We start from the raw sequence: 15,459 nt of genomic DNA, 5'->3' as shown, positions 1-15,459 counted from the left end.
TGAATTTAAAGTTATAAAGCTAATTCAATTGCCACAGGTCATAATATTTTATTGTAATAATATATGAACATATTACTGTTGCATATAAAAACGTGTATCTCTCCTTTATGTCTCAGAAATGGGATCTTTAGGACTTCTGGTGATCATAAAATCAATTACATTGTGAAGCCAAATAAACAATTATTATGTTTATTTATTTATATTATTATGTTTATGATAATACAAATAATACAACAGCATCAAGAGCATTACGAACAACAAAATCTCTGACACAAACCAAAATAGAGAGCTGTCATACAAGGAAACATGCCTTTTGCTTTGTTTTCCTTATTCCCACAGGAAGCTGGAGGAGAAGGGGTTAACCAAATATCAAGGGAACCATTTTTTGGGATATAGGTTCACACTACAATCTTTTCCAACCAACCTCACTTCTTCAGAAGGCAAAACATGAAAGCATTTTCCCCATGAACGCAGTATACAGTATTTTAGCTATCATAGTTAAATGCTTGAAGACATAGTTAAATGCATGGGTGCTAATGTGATCAGAAATTCTGTCTCCTTTCAAATGCTACTACACTGTAAACCCATGTTTTGATGTGCTTCAAACTGAACCCTGTATAGAAAGAATAACATCCGATATGGTTAACCAAGTCATTTATGACTGCAGGTCTGTTTTGACCAGTAAGATTTCTGACTTGTAATGTGAAGCCAATACTCTGCATTTTCACAAATATTGTCACTTTCTGTGATTATTTATGCCATCACTGTTGATACACCCTACAATGAAAGATTACATATGGCAATACAAACACTGATACATGCAAGACCACATTCATGACCAAAGAGATTCTTGTATTGCATATGGTAACAGAAAACTGGTTTCATGGCACTTCTGATAATAACTCATATGAGAGAGCCTGATTATTCTTATAATGGTTTTCAAAGGAGTCATGCTGGTCTCTTGCAGCAGAGCAAGAAAGAATTTTGAGACACTTTGCAGATCAAAATAGTATAACAAGTGCTTTTTTATAACATGAGCTTTAATATTCACACTTATAATTCACTTCTTCAAAAATACAGATACAGTTCAACTATATACAGAATTGCTATAGTTTACTGACAGTGAAAATTATATTATTGAAACTGACCCATTAGACAAAACTGTTAGTAATAACGCAAGCAAAAATATCCTGGCTATAAGGTCTGGCATTAACTGTATATACATGAGGCACGGAACAAAAACATAGAAGAAAAAAATGAATATCAACATATCTGAAATTATTAAAATATAAAAGGCAAGGAAGGAAGAAAAGCTAAACCTCAATTTCTATTCAAACCCATTAAAAAACCACAATTTATAAGATGAGAGAATCATTAATATATTATTTATAGCATACTAGTTCCAGTTTGATACAATCTCACAATGTAAGCTGCATACTCTTCATTTCATGCAAGCCATGATTTTTTATTTTTGATAATCTTCCTAAATTAGGCAATTCAGCTTTATAACACAAACACCTCTCCTTCTGAATTATAACTAAACCTAGCTAATAAAATCTAAATCCATGCCCAAAATATACTACAGTATTAATATGATGGATAGGAACTTAGAAAAGATTAACATTGCAAATCACTGCAAATTCAAGTCATCTCCAATTTTCATTCAATTTTACTTTTTTAAAAACCTATATCTCGTTCACTGGACACAGAGTCACAAAGCACATTTTTTTTCTCAAAGGCCTACAACTTAGCATCCAATGTAGATGAACATTTCTAGAGCATGAAAAGAATAGTCTATAAGAAAAAAACTTTGTCGCTAGCTGCACATGAGACAGAGAAAAAACACACAGAATAGCATCACTCCACTGAGCTGCTTTCTTAGTGTGCCTCAGTGAGACGCTGCCTTATATACGTGGGATCACCAACCACAGCTTAACAAGACTCAGGAGTTGGATCAGAAAACTGCATAACAGGAAGAATAATCAAACTGTGTACAAAGAGTAAGAGCGCAGTCTCAACAATAAGTGTTGAGGCCAACTTACTTACCAAGCAATGCTCAGCAACCTAACATTTCTGTTAAATACATACCAAGATCATATTATTATTATTATTATTATTATTATTATTATTATTGAAACAACGACATAGTCTGACACAGCAAACAAGACAGATATGCTGGATTTCGTATCACAAAATCACAAGTCGAACACTTCCCAAGCATTTAGGACTATGTGATGTAATTTCGGATGATGCACGCAGATCCCAGTAAGGTGGCCTTTTGCAGTTGGCAGATCGTAATTTTGTCAATGTCTATTGTTTCCAAATTCCGTCTGAGATCTTTTGGCACAGCACCCAATGTTAATAATTATTATAATGTTTATTATTATTATAATGTTTATTATTATTATTATTATTTATACCCCTCTTTATCTCTTCCAAAGGAGACTCAAAGTAGCATAACATAAAAGAATTTGCATAGAATTTAAAATATACAAATATGCAAACATTAAAACAGAATTAAATATAAACAGTATTTAAAAATTCAGTTAAAATCCATGAAAACATATTCAAAGTTAAAAACCACAGCACCTTCTGATCTGACCTTAAAAACCTTCATATTTAAACACCTGCCTGAATAAAAAAGTTTTTAGCCTGTTATCGGAAGGACAATGGTGAGGAGGCCATTCTGGCTTCCTTGGGCAGGGAATTCCAGAGTCAAGGGACAGGCACCAAGAAGATCTGTTCTCTCGTTCCCACCAACCAAGTTTGAGATGGAGGTGGGTCGGATAGAAGAGTCTCTCCTGAAAATCTCAGGGTAGGTTTGTACAAGGGGATGCGGTCAGCCAAATAGCCTGGACCTGAACCATTTAAGGCTTTAAAGGTCATAACCAGCACTTTGAATTGTGCCCAGAAACAGACTGGCAGCCAGTGAAGCTGCTGTAACAGGGGGGTTGTCCACTCCTTGTAACAAGCCCCAGTTAGCAATGTGGCTGCAGCTCTTTGGACCAGCTTAAGTTTCAGAGGCAGCCCCACGTATAACGCATTATGGTAATCCAGACAGGATGCAACTAAGGCATGTATCATCATGGCCAGACCTGGCTTCTAAAGGAATGGGTGCAGTTGGAGCACAGGTTTTAATTGTGCAAAGGCCCTTCTGACCACCGCCAACACCTTGGCCTCCAAGTTCAGTGCCAAGTCTAGGAGGACCCCCAAACTGCGAACCTGTGTCTTCAGGGGGAATGTAACCCTATCCAGCACAGGCTGTAACCCTATTCCCTGATCTACCTTCCGATTGACCAGGTGTATCTCTGTCTTATCTAGATTAAGTTTCAATTTGTTTGCCTTCATTCAGTCCATTACTGATGACAAACACTGGTTTAGGGGCAGGATAGCTTTCTTGGTTTTAGGTGGAAAGGAGTAATAAAGTAAGATCACATAGCTACATCTTTGAGGTTGCACCTTCTGGTAATAACCACCACCAATCCCACCTTCTAAGCAGCAAGAATCAACAACAAAGAAATGTATGTATTCCCGGATTGCAGGAATCAGTAGAGATATGGCTATTATCTTCTTTTAGTGGATAGATTATTATAGGCATCCAAAAGGATATCCTCAAGTCCTCAAGATGCTCCTGTAAACAATATCGCTAAAGTATCCAGCTAGGGAAAACAGCTAAGCACATCCTATCTGATCCTCCTGCTCTCTAACAACATGAAAATGGCTGAATATGTAGGCTACACTGCCTACAAGATGGCAGTGGTGGTGCTGATGGATTTTGTTCACTATATGGTCAAAACAGAATTCTAAGCTCTGTAATAAGCACAAACAGTGAGTCGCAATGGTGTGAGTAACTTTCACTGCAATAATGAACTAACAAGATGTGTCAACCAATGTTTTAATTTAGAGTAATTTCCTAACTATAGATCAGAACCTATCTTTGTAGTTCAGAAGGAAACATATGGAATAATTATTTTTAAAACAGTTTACTTCACCATTTCTAAACAGATTTAACACAGAAACTGTTAGATAGAAAGCCTATGATCAGAAAATAAAATCCAAGTACTTCCAAAAAACCTCACAAAGTCTCTATAAACAAAAGGCACCAGCAGCAAGAGACAACAGTTCTATTCTGCTGCAAAACAAACTCTAGCATAATTTTCAACATTCTTCTCTTTTCCTTAGTTTAACAGGTCTCTATGTTGTCACTTTTAAAACAGATACATACAAGAATATGCTATTACTAGCAACTGGAAAGATAGACAGATAAACAAACTGAAAATTCTATTCATCTCTTTAATTCTAAAACCTGCTCCACTGTATAATGGAATTGAACATTTAATGCAATCCAATACATGGTCATCCAATGCCGAATAAAAAGAGACCACAAATGATACATTTGCATCTACATGGCATTCCCTCAGTTTATTTCAACTGTGTTTATTTTTAGTGCTGAGAAAGTTTGCTTGGATGGCTTTCTGCCAGTCACTTTCTCCTAGATTTTGGGAGTTTGTTTATTTATCCCACCTTTTCCCCAAACCTGGGAGTTGGAATATAACCTTTTTCACAAACTATTTCGGAGGACAGAGAAGCTAAAAATTACAACTTTTTTCAAAGATATTAAACAACCGTAAATAAAGATATCATCTGAGTCTCTTACTTTCACAGCAGCCAGCTATTTTTCCAATTCTGAACACCTCAGTTTATTGTACTGTTACACATCTTCTATAAAATAGCTGCATCAATTATTTTTCCTGCATGGTACCAAGAACAAATAGTGTAAGCAATATGAAAAATGTCACTGATTGAGAAATAGCATCCAGGTTTTGTTCTTAGAAAGCAAATGCCTCATTACCTGATATCTACCCAGTTTTACCATTTCACATATCATATCCTTTGTGTTACTCTCCTGTTTTATTCTTGGCTTATGACCCTTTCTGGCTTATTTGAGATAATCTTGTGTATCAGGAATGCAAAATGTACTGTTACCTATGCTGTTGAGGCTAATAACAACTGCAGTCCAAAAACAGGGTGCAAAGTCAAGAATCACCTTCCCTCCATGTACACGAAAATCTGTGGATACTCAAGATCCATTATATACAGTGTCATAGTAATATAATGCCCTTATATAAAATGGCAAAATCAAGGTTTGCTTTTTAGATTTTTAAAAAATATTTTCAAGCCATGGATTTATTTACTACATTTATATCCCACCCTTCTCACCCCGAGGGGGACTCAGAGCGGCTTACAAATTTTATGTACATACAATATATTATATTATTAGCATAGCACAATATTAGCATTATATATTACTATATTGTACTATAGCACTATACTGTAATATTATTAATATTACATGTAATATATAATATATAATTAATATTATATTGTATAATTATTAGTATTATACTGTATTACATTATAATATTATTATCAATATTATATGTATATACAATTACAATATATACAATATGTATATATTAGATTATTATATATTATTTTATTTTATATTTTATATGGTTGAATCCTTGGACACAGAATCCTTTGATATGAAGCAGGGATCACCAAACTAATGCCTGTGGGCTGATGCGGCCCTTCAGGGTCATTTACCCAGCCCCCACCCGAAACTTTAGACTTAGAGTCACCATAAGTCTGAAATGACTTAAAGGCACACAACAACAGCAATCTTAATTAACTTGATTGTCTCATCAGTCAAGAGCAGACTCATACTTCCCATTGAAATACTGGTAATTTATGTAGGTTAAAATTTTATGAATGTCCAATGTAAGTTAATAATTTTTAACTGTTTTATAGTGCACTAGCTGTGCCCGGCCACGCGTTGCTGTGGCGAAGAATGGTGGTATGGGAAATAAAGTATTGAGGAATTGGTGGTAGTTAAGGTAAAGGGTAAACGTTTTCCCCTGACGTTAAGTCCAGTCATGTCTGATTCTGGGGGTTGGTGCTCATCTTCATTTCTAAGCCGAAGAGCCGTCGTTGTCTGTAGACTCCTCCAAGGTCATGTGGGATGACTGCATGGAGCAGCGTTACCTTCCCACCGGAGCACTACCTATTGATGCACTCACATTTACATGTTTTTGAACTTCTGGGTTGGCAGTAGCTGGGGCTAACAGTGGGGGCTCTGTCAGTTCCCCCAATTCAAACCTGCGGCCTTTCAGTCCAGAAGTTCAGCAGCTCAGCGCTTTAACATGCTGTGCCATCAGGGGACATTATTTCCTAAAGGTTGTGAATATACAATATTTCTGATTGTTTTTTTTTTTTTGTCTGTTGGAGGCAAGTATGAATGCTGCAATTAGGAAAAATGATTAGGATGTAATGGCCTTGCAGATTTAAAGCCTAGCTGTTTCCTCCCTGAGTGATTTTTTTTGTTGGGAGGTGTTAGCTGGCCCTGATTGTTTCCTGTCTGGAATTACCTTGTTTTCAGAGTGGTGTTGTTTGCGATATTTTATATGCTTCTACTGTCTGTGGCCCTGAGAAAACAGAGGATTGGCCAGACTTTGATGATGGGAATCCTTTGTTGGGAGGTGTTAGCTGGCCCTGATTGTTTTCTGTGTGGAATTCCCCTATTTTCAGAGTGTTGTTCTTTATTTAGTGTTCTGATTTTAGAGATTGTATTGTTCTGTTTTATTATACCACATTAATTTTTATATATTCTGATTTTAGTGTTTTTGAATACTTGGAGCCAGATTGTATTCATTTTCACGGTTGACCGCAACACAATAATAATAATAATAATAATAATAATAATAATAATAATAGTAAGGATAGTAATGATAGTAATAATAATGACTTTGGTAATACATAGTGCTTCACTGCCTTCTCAGCTTCCTTTCTGGAAGAATCCTTTCTTGGGAGGTGTTAGCTGGCCCTGATTGTTTCCTTTGTGGAATTTCCAATTTCCTTGCTTTATTTACTTTCTTTATTTCTTTATTACTGTCCTGGTTTTAGAGATTATATTGTTCTGCATTATTCTATCCTAGAAATTATTTCATATCAAAGTAGAATCTCTTATCCAACATTCGATTATACAATGTTCTGGATTATCCAACACAGTCTGCCTTTTCATAATCAATGTTTTTGTAGTCAGTGTTTCAAATTCATTGTGATATTTTACTGGTAAATTTGTAAATACAGTACAGTAGAGTCTCACTTATCCAACATAAGTGGGCTGGCAAAATGTTGGATAACCGAATATGTTGTATAATAAGGAGGCATTAAGGAAAAGCCTGTTAAATATCAAAATAGGTTATGATTTTACAAATGAAACACCAAAACATCATGTTAGACAACAAATTTGGCAGAAAAAGTAGTTCAATACGCAGTAATGCTATGTAGTAATTACTGTATTTATGAATTTAGCAATATATCATGATATATTGAAAACATTGACTACAAAAATGCGTTGGATAATCCAGAACGTTGGATAAGCGAGTGTTGGATAAGTGAGACTCTACTGTAATTACTACATAGCATTACTGCGCATGGAACTACCTTTTCTGTCAAATTTGTTGTATAATATGATGTTTTGATGCTTAATTTGTATAACGATTACCTAATTTGATGTTTAATCAGCTTTTCCTGAATCCCTTCTTATTATCCAATATATTTACTTATCCTGCCGGCCTGTTTATGTTGGATAAGTGAGAGTCTACTGTATATTGATCATCTTATATTATCTGCTTAGAACTGGATTATATGAGGCCCCTTCTTCACAGTTGTATAAAATGCACACTGAAGTGGATTATATGGAAGTGTGGAGTCAAGATAATCCAGTGCAAAGCAGATAATATAAGATTATAAATTGGTTATATAGCTGTGTGGAAGGGCCTTGAGTCTACACTGCCATATAATCCAGTGCAAATTAGATAATCTGTGGAAGAAGCCTAAGTGAGGCCTAAATCAGCCTGTCCCCTAACTGAAACCTGGCTGTCCCTTGGTTGCTAGGCAACGAAGTGGGCAGAGATTAGCCCTCTAAACTGGCAGCAATTGGATAAAAACAATTGTTGCTCTCGCTCTAATTAGGACTTTATTTTTCTTTTCTTTTGTTGTATCAACCTAGAGGCGTGGATGATGGGTTGTGTTGTCAAATTTCGAGGTTGGGGGGCCTGTAGTTTTGTTGTTTTGTCCACTGCCCTGATGCCATCACTCTTTTATATATATAGATTGTACAATTTTTATATATGTGTTTTATTGTAAGCCGCCCTGAGTCCCCTGTTGGGTGAGAAGGGCGGGATGTAAATATTGTAATAAATAATAAATAAATAAAATTGTTCTTCATTTTAAATACTGAACTGTTGTTTAATAGGGGTTTTTTGCACTACAAATAAAATATGTGCAGTGTGCATAGGAATTCGTTCATGTTTTTTTCAAAATATAGCCCACCTCTTCCCCCACCCCAACAGTCTGAGGGAAAATGAACTGGTACTTTGCTTAAAGGGTTTGAGGACTCCTGATATAAAGGGATAACTAAACTCTTAAAAGAGCTATTAATAAAACATGCTAAACTATGTGAATTAAAATAAAATTTAACCTAGCTAAAGTGCATACTAACATGAGAAATCTTCAATAATAATATGTAAATACGAAAAGGCCAGGTCTTTCAATTAAAACCTTTTTTCAGTTCAGTTCATGAAAACTTGCCTGAATAAAAAAGTCTTTGCCTTCAAGTGGAAGGACAAGAGGGAGGAGCCAGCAAGTAGGCCCTCTCTCGCATTCTCACCCAAATCTTGCCTCTGAAGTTGGCAGGACTGGGAAAAGAGGCTAGTTGAAGTCTGGGCTTGCTTGTATGACAGAACAGAGTCTTCTGAAAGTATGGACCAGAATCATATAGAAATTATAATGCAGAAGTATGCTAGTACAGGCTGATCCAAAGCTTGCCATAAGATTTTCTATAATTTTTATACATACCTTCTTTACATTTTCAATATCGCTTATTTTCTAAGAAATTAAACAAGCCAAATCTTAGCAGATGAAAAGAATCAGCATGATTCTAAGTTTGTTAGATAACATTTTTAAACATTCTGTACTGAATGGAATTACATCTAATACAATCTGTATTTGTCCATTATCGAGTTATTACAAGCTACATTAAGGACTGTGTTAAAGCGCTGAGCTACTGAACTTGCAGACCAAAAGGTCCCAGGTTCAAACCCCGGTAGCGAAATGAGCGCCTGTTGTTAGCCCCAGCTCCTGCCAACCTAGCAGTTTGAAAACATGCAAATATGAGTAGATAAATAGGTAATGCTCCAGCGGGAAGGTAACGGCGCTCCCTGCAGTCATGCTGGCCACATGACCTTGGAGGTGTCTACAGACAACCCCAGCTCTTCAGCTTAGAAATGGAGATGAGCACCAACCACCAGAGTCGGTCACAACTGGACTTAACGTCAGGGGAAAACCTTTACCTTTTACCTAGTTATTAAAAGCTACATTAAGGACTGCTATTAACACATCTAAAAGTTCTTTCTCTGTCATCTGGCTATGTATCTGATTCATTCTGTGTCACTTTCATTATTCACCATCAGCAGTATCTGTTGATCCACAATCTCATTCATGCTTTAGGCAATGCCCACCAGCAATTAAAAAGTATTTAAACAAGCAAGACTTTTGCTCTTCCTCAACAAAAGCAGTACAGTAGAGTCTCACTTATCCAACACTCGCTTATCCAACGTTCTGGATTATCCAACGCATTTTTGTAGTCAATGTTGTCAATACATCATGATATTTTGGTGCTAAATTCGTAAATACGGTAATTACTACATAGCATTACTGCATATTGAACTACTTTTTCTGTCAAATTTATTGTTAGACATGATGTTCTGGTGCTTAATTTGTAAAATCATGACCTAATTTGATGTTTAATAGGCTTCTCCTTAATCTCTCCTTATTATCCAACATATTCACTTATCCAACGTTCTGCCGGCCGGTTTATGTTGGATAAGTGAGACTCTACTGTACTTGTAAATACAGTTTCTCACCAAGCTGTTAAATACGACTGTCAAATTACCCTTATTCAGAGCTGTCGTTTTTTCAATTGACCAATGTCCTAATCTGTGTGCTTTTATGCCTTCAAGTGGTCATTGGTGGTAAATGAATTTCATAGGGTATTCTTAGGCAAGTAATACTTAAAGATGGTTTCTACAGTATCTGGTATCTCATCCAAATAATAACCATGATTGGCCTTGCTTAACTTCAGAAATCACATGAAATCTTGAGCCATTAAGAAATGTAGGTCCATACATTCTATTTCACAGCATCATGCTTCTGTAGAATGTTAACAGAAATTCATTGATCACAATGAAGTCTATTTTAGTTGGCATACCTAATGGATTTATGTCAACAACAGAAGTAGCTTCTTCCTTTTATCTCATTAAAAGCCTCTATCTCAATCTGATTGGGCAGGTTATTTGAACAAACCTTGAGTGTCATCTTTCTGAGCAAATGTCATTTTTCTGCTGCAAAGAGCTGAAATCTTCAGCAGTACTAACTAAAACTGCTCCAAGTTTCAAAGGACCCCAGTCACCTCATATGCAATGCAATGACTGGTAAGTCAACTGAATACAACTCAAGCTCAGATGGTTAACTCTAAGTATGTACATTGCTGCAGCCTAAGATATAGGAACAAGCCAAGCCAAAAAAAAAAAGAGTTTTGTTAAACACAGGCTACAGTTTTTCCTCACGAGTTGAGTATTCTTTATATGAAATACTTGGGACCATGAAGTTTTGGAGTTTGAATTGCCTATATTGCATATACCTGCATGATGAGGTATCTTGGAGATAAGACCAAGTGTAAACACGGAATTCATCTATATGTCATAGACACCTTATAAACATAGCCTGAAGGTAATATTATACATGTTTTTAATGATTTTGTGCACAAAACAAAGCTTGTGTACACTGAACGATCAGAAAGCCATGGTGTCACTACCTCAGCCACCCATGGAGACATTTTGGGGTATTTTGGAATTCCAAACAAGGGACGCTCAACCTGTTTAAAGGATATAAATTCTATGAAACTTTGCAGTAGAGCAGCTTTCCTAAAATGAGACAACAGCTATCTCCAACACTGACACTGTTATTGTAGAGGACAACCAAAACAACCTGAGGTTTTTGTAGGAATCTGCTCCTCCTTAGCATCAGAAAGAAAACAAAAATAGGGGCCATGGCATCTTCACACCATCTGTATCATTATTATTACTGTGGTTGTAATGGAGTCTCCTTCTCTGGAAGTTTTTTAAAGCAGAGACTGGATGGTCATCTGTCCAGAGTGCTTTGACTGTGTGTTCCTGCATGGCAAGATGGGACTGGACCTTATGATCATCTGCCAATTCTATGATTCTATTAGTAGTAGTAATAAAGTTCTCTCTTTCGAAATACAGAAACAAAAAATGGGGCCATAGCCTCTTACCAGCGTGTACGTTATTACTGCCATGTTATTGGAATGCTGTCTCCTCCTCTAGAAGTTTTGAAACAGAAGATGGGTGGCCATCTGTCAGGAGTGCTTAGATTGTGCATTCCTGAATGTCAGAATGGATTGGGACTGGATGGTCCTAGTAGTCTCCTCCCAAATTTATGATTATATTATAAGTACTACAAACCTAAAGATACCATAGGTTTGTTCTTAAGTTGAATTTGTATGTAAGTCAAAACAGGTACATTTTAAAGTGTAACTCCAGATAGAAATAGATATCTCTCTCTCTCTCTCTATACATATATATATATACACACACACACACGCACAAGCTTTGGGTAGCCTGTGGTGTTTGTTTTGCTGTCAGTGCCCCTGTTCAAAAGACTTCACCTCACTTTCTGTCCCCGTGATAATTGAATTTTGAAAAAAAAATGGCTTGTTGTGGAAACAAGGACTGGTTTCAGTGGATACACCTTTTTCCCATGATAACTCTTCCAGGAGTGGATTTCGCTTGAGGAATAGATTTCTCACAGTTCCTGTTGTCTCACCCTCATTCTTAACTAGGAGTTGTTTGTAAATCGAATGTTTGTAACTCGGAGACTGCCTGTAATACTACTGGTATCTGAATAAAGAGATGGCCAATGAAAACCAGATGCTGTAGATCAGGCCTGGGCAAACTCCAGCCCTCCAGGTGTTTTAGACTTCAACTCCCACAATTCCTAATAGCCTACCTATACACCTGGGGTAATGTAAACATTTCTGGGGCTGAAAGGGGTTGCGAGTGGAAAAGTGTAAGACGCCCTGTGCTAGGGCATTGAGGACCTAGGGTGGTTGACAAAAAAAGCTGGAATGCACATGCATCTCATTAAGCTATATGCTGCTTACCCTTCTTCTAGCAAAAAGGATACAATCCCCAGAGTTTTATAACACTAGTGAACAATTCCTACTCATTCTGTTGTGAACAGGATAGAAAATGTGTTGTTGTGTTTTTCTTTTTACCATCTATATCAGGCATGGGTCTACCGGCTGTTAGGAATTTGGGGCGTTGAAGTCCAAAACACCTGGAGAGCTGAAGTTTGCCCAGGCATGCTATAGATAATATTTCAGAACAAGGAACTGGTGAAATCACTTTTGAGTATTCCCTGCCGGTGGGGAGGGGGTGGGGGGGGGGGAACGGATAACTATGAAATCCATTTGCCACCACTGAGTCAACAGACAACAAAAAGGCACATAAAGACAGAGACTAGGGCAGCTCTAGAATGCAGATAAACTGGGTTGATGATAGGGCAGTGTAGACCAGGCATGGGCAAACTTTGGCAGTGGGTTTGTAATTGGATGGGAGATCACCAATCAATACCAAGTGATATAGGCTATGCAGTATGACTTTGCATCCTCAGGGATACATTTCAGGACTTTTCATGGATACGTGAAATTGTACTCAAATGACTTCTTCCCCAAGAATACCTTAAAGTCATGTCGGGGATACAGAAATTGGGGGATGTAGAAAATGTTCTGGAGGACCTATTTTATCAGATGTGGATAAATAGAACTGCATGTAAAACTATAAAGGTAAAGGTATTCTCCTGACATTAAATCTAGTTGTGTCTGGCACTGGGGGTTTGTGCTCATCTCCATTTCTAAGCCGAAGAGCCAGTGGTGTCTGTAGACACCTCCAGGGTCATGTGGCCAACATGAGTGCATGGAGCACCATTACCTTCCTGCCAGAGCAGTACCTATTGATCTAATCACATTTGCTTGTTTTTGCACTGCTAGGTTGGCAGAAGCTGGGCTAACAGTGGGAGCTCACTCCGCTCCTCGGATTCGAACCACCAACCTTTTGGTCAGCAAGTTCAGCAGCTCAGCAGTTTAACCCGCTGCGCCACCGCAGGCTTCATATAAAACTAAATAATTATAAAATAAATTATCCAGATAACACATACATTCCATACACTGTGCACCCTTGGTATCTGCTGGGATTTGGTTCCAGCATTTCCCATCCGCAACAGATACTGAAATGTGTAGCTCACTGGTTCTCAACCTGTGGGTCCCCAAATGTTTTGGCCTTCAACTCCCAGAAATGCTAACAGCTGGTAAATTGGCTGAGATATCTGGGAGTTGTAAGCCAAAAGCATCTGGGGACCGCAGGTTGAGAACCACTGGTGTAGTAAAATCGTGCCCCCATATAAAATGACAACACCGAAGTCTGCCCGCAGTGAGACTCTAAGGAACTGTGGGAGTTGAAGTCCAAAACACCTGGAGGGCCGAAGTTTGCCCATGCCTGGTGTAGACTCACAAAATCCAGTTCCATGCATTCTAAAACTGGCATTACAGGCCAGTGTAGACCCAGCTCCGGGTATCGATCAGAACGTGGGTAAATTGACAGCACTGTTTAACAGTGTCTGTCTTAAAATAGCGGCTCATGACGAGAAACAACAACAACACAGGGGCGATGAGGAGACGTGCCCGGGTGCTAGGATCACACGTGACGGTGTACACGTAGGTGACACGCCATTTTCTACAAAGAAAAAAGCAGCATTGTGTGTTTTGGGGTGTTACACCTGAAGCAGGCCGAGAAGGCAAACACAGAGAGAGAAAGAGAGGCCTTCCAGGCCCGGAGCCTGGCGCCCTCAGAGGCCCACTCACAGCAACAGCAGTAGCATCCCTTTCCCTCAGAAGACATATTTTTGACCAAAGCGAAGGCCTCACGGGGCGGAAGGAAGGAAGGAAGCGCTTCCACCTCCTCCTCTTCCCCGCCACTCCTCCTCCCTCCTTTTCTTTCTTTCTTTCCTACCTGCATCCCGCCACCGCCGTCGGGTTCCGTCTCGGTCCGCAGCCGCTTGTTCTGCCCGCCCTCGGCGCCCTCCCCGCCCGGCATCGGCTGCTCCAGCTCGGGCTCCCGCTTCAGCCCTCGAGGGGCGGCGGAGGAGGAGGAGGGGACGCCGCCGAGCACCAGCTGCTGGTGCGGGATGCCTTCCGCCATCCGAGCCGGAGCCCGGCCGCCCCGCTTTCCCTGACGGGGAAGGAAGAGAGGAAGGACGGAAGGAAGGAAGACAGGAGCCGCTTCGGAACCCTCCGGCGCGAGAGGCCCAGGCGGGAAGGAAGGAGGGAAGGAAGGTCGCTGAGGGAAACAACCGAGCGAGTCTTGTCTCTCTCTTGCTTTCTCTCTGAGGGGAAAAAGGAGACCCGCCGAATCGCCGAAGCAGCTCGGGGCCTGTGGCGGAAAATACCGAGGCCGCTCGGAAAAGAGGCGCCGAAGACCCTCGGCAATGTCCGGAAAGCGCTCGAGGAAGAGACCCTCTCGTTCGGCAAGATTCGGGAATGGCGGAGTGGGGTGGAAAGGGCGGGGCTACGGCCCGAGAAGGGGCGGGGAATGTTTTTTCCCCCCTCGGTTTGAGTCAGACAGAGGAGGGAGGGGGGAAAGGGCGTCCTCTGGCTACCAGGCGTTCAGCCAGCAATGTATCGTTTTTTTCAACCACACCAAACCCTTACGATGCCTCAAATATTTAGGAGCAAAATAATACAGTAGAGTCTCACTTATCTAAGCTAAACGGGCCGGCAGAAGCTTGGATAAGCGAATATCTTGGATAATAAGGAGGGATTAAGGAAAAGCCTATTAAACATCAAATTAGGTTATGATTTTACAAATTAAGCATCAAAACTTCATGTTATACAACAAGTTGACAGAAAAAGTAGTTCAATAGACAGTAATGTTATGTTGTCATTACTATATTTACGAATTTAGCACCAAAATATCACGATATATTGAAAACATTGACTACAAAAATGGCTTGGATAAGCGAGGCTTGGATAAATGATACTCTACTGTAATAACAGAGATGGGTCTGGGCTGCTGTGAGTTTTCCGGGCTGTATGGCCATGCTCCAGAAGCATTCCCGCCTGACGTTTCGCCTGCATCTATGGCAGGCATCCTCAGAGGTTGTGAGGTGTGTTGGAAACTAGGCAAGTGGGGTTTATATATCTTTGAAATAATGTCCAGGGTGGGAGAAGAACTCTTTGTCTATTGGAGAGAAGTGTGA

General features: G+C 39.2%; 1 protein-coding gene across 9 annotated transcripts in view; it reads right to left on the bottom strand.

Annotated features, from left to right (window-relative positions):
• rbfox2 (RNA binding fox-1 homolog 2) overlaps positions 1–14,736 on the bottom strand; it is a 244,094-nt gene extending 229,358 nt beyond the window's left edge. For 4 of the 9 annotated variants that reach the window (XM_062982986.1, XM_008110639.3, XM_062982987.1 and 1 more), the window contains exon 1: positions 14,214–14,734. In XM_062982986.1, the coding sequence (XP_062839056.1) occupies positions 14,214–14,402 (189 nt within the window). In that variant the 5' untranslated portion in view covers positions 14,403–14,734. Of the gene's footprint in view, positions 1–14,213 lie in introns of all 9 variants that reach the window. The other 5 variants (XM_062982988.1, XM_016993667.2, XM_062982989.1 and 2 more) reach the window with 3 other exon arrangements.
• Positions 14,737–15,459: the final 723 nt, after the last annotated feature.

This window comes from Anolis carolinensis, chromosome 5, assembly GCF_035594765.1.
Source record: "Anolis carolinensis isolate JA03-04 chromosome 5, rAnoCar3.1.pri, whole genome shotgun sequence".
Classification (NCBI taxonomy): Eukaryota; Metazoa; Chordata; class Lepidosauria; order Squamata; family Dactyloidae; genus Anolis; species Anolis carolinensis.
This window is presented reverse-complemented; position numbering and strand designations above follow the sequence as displayed.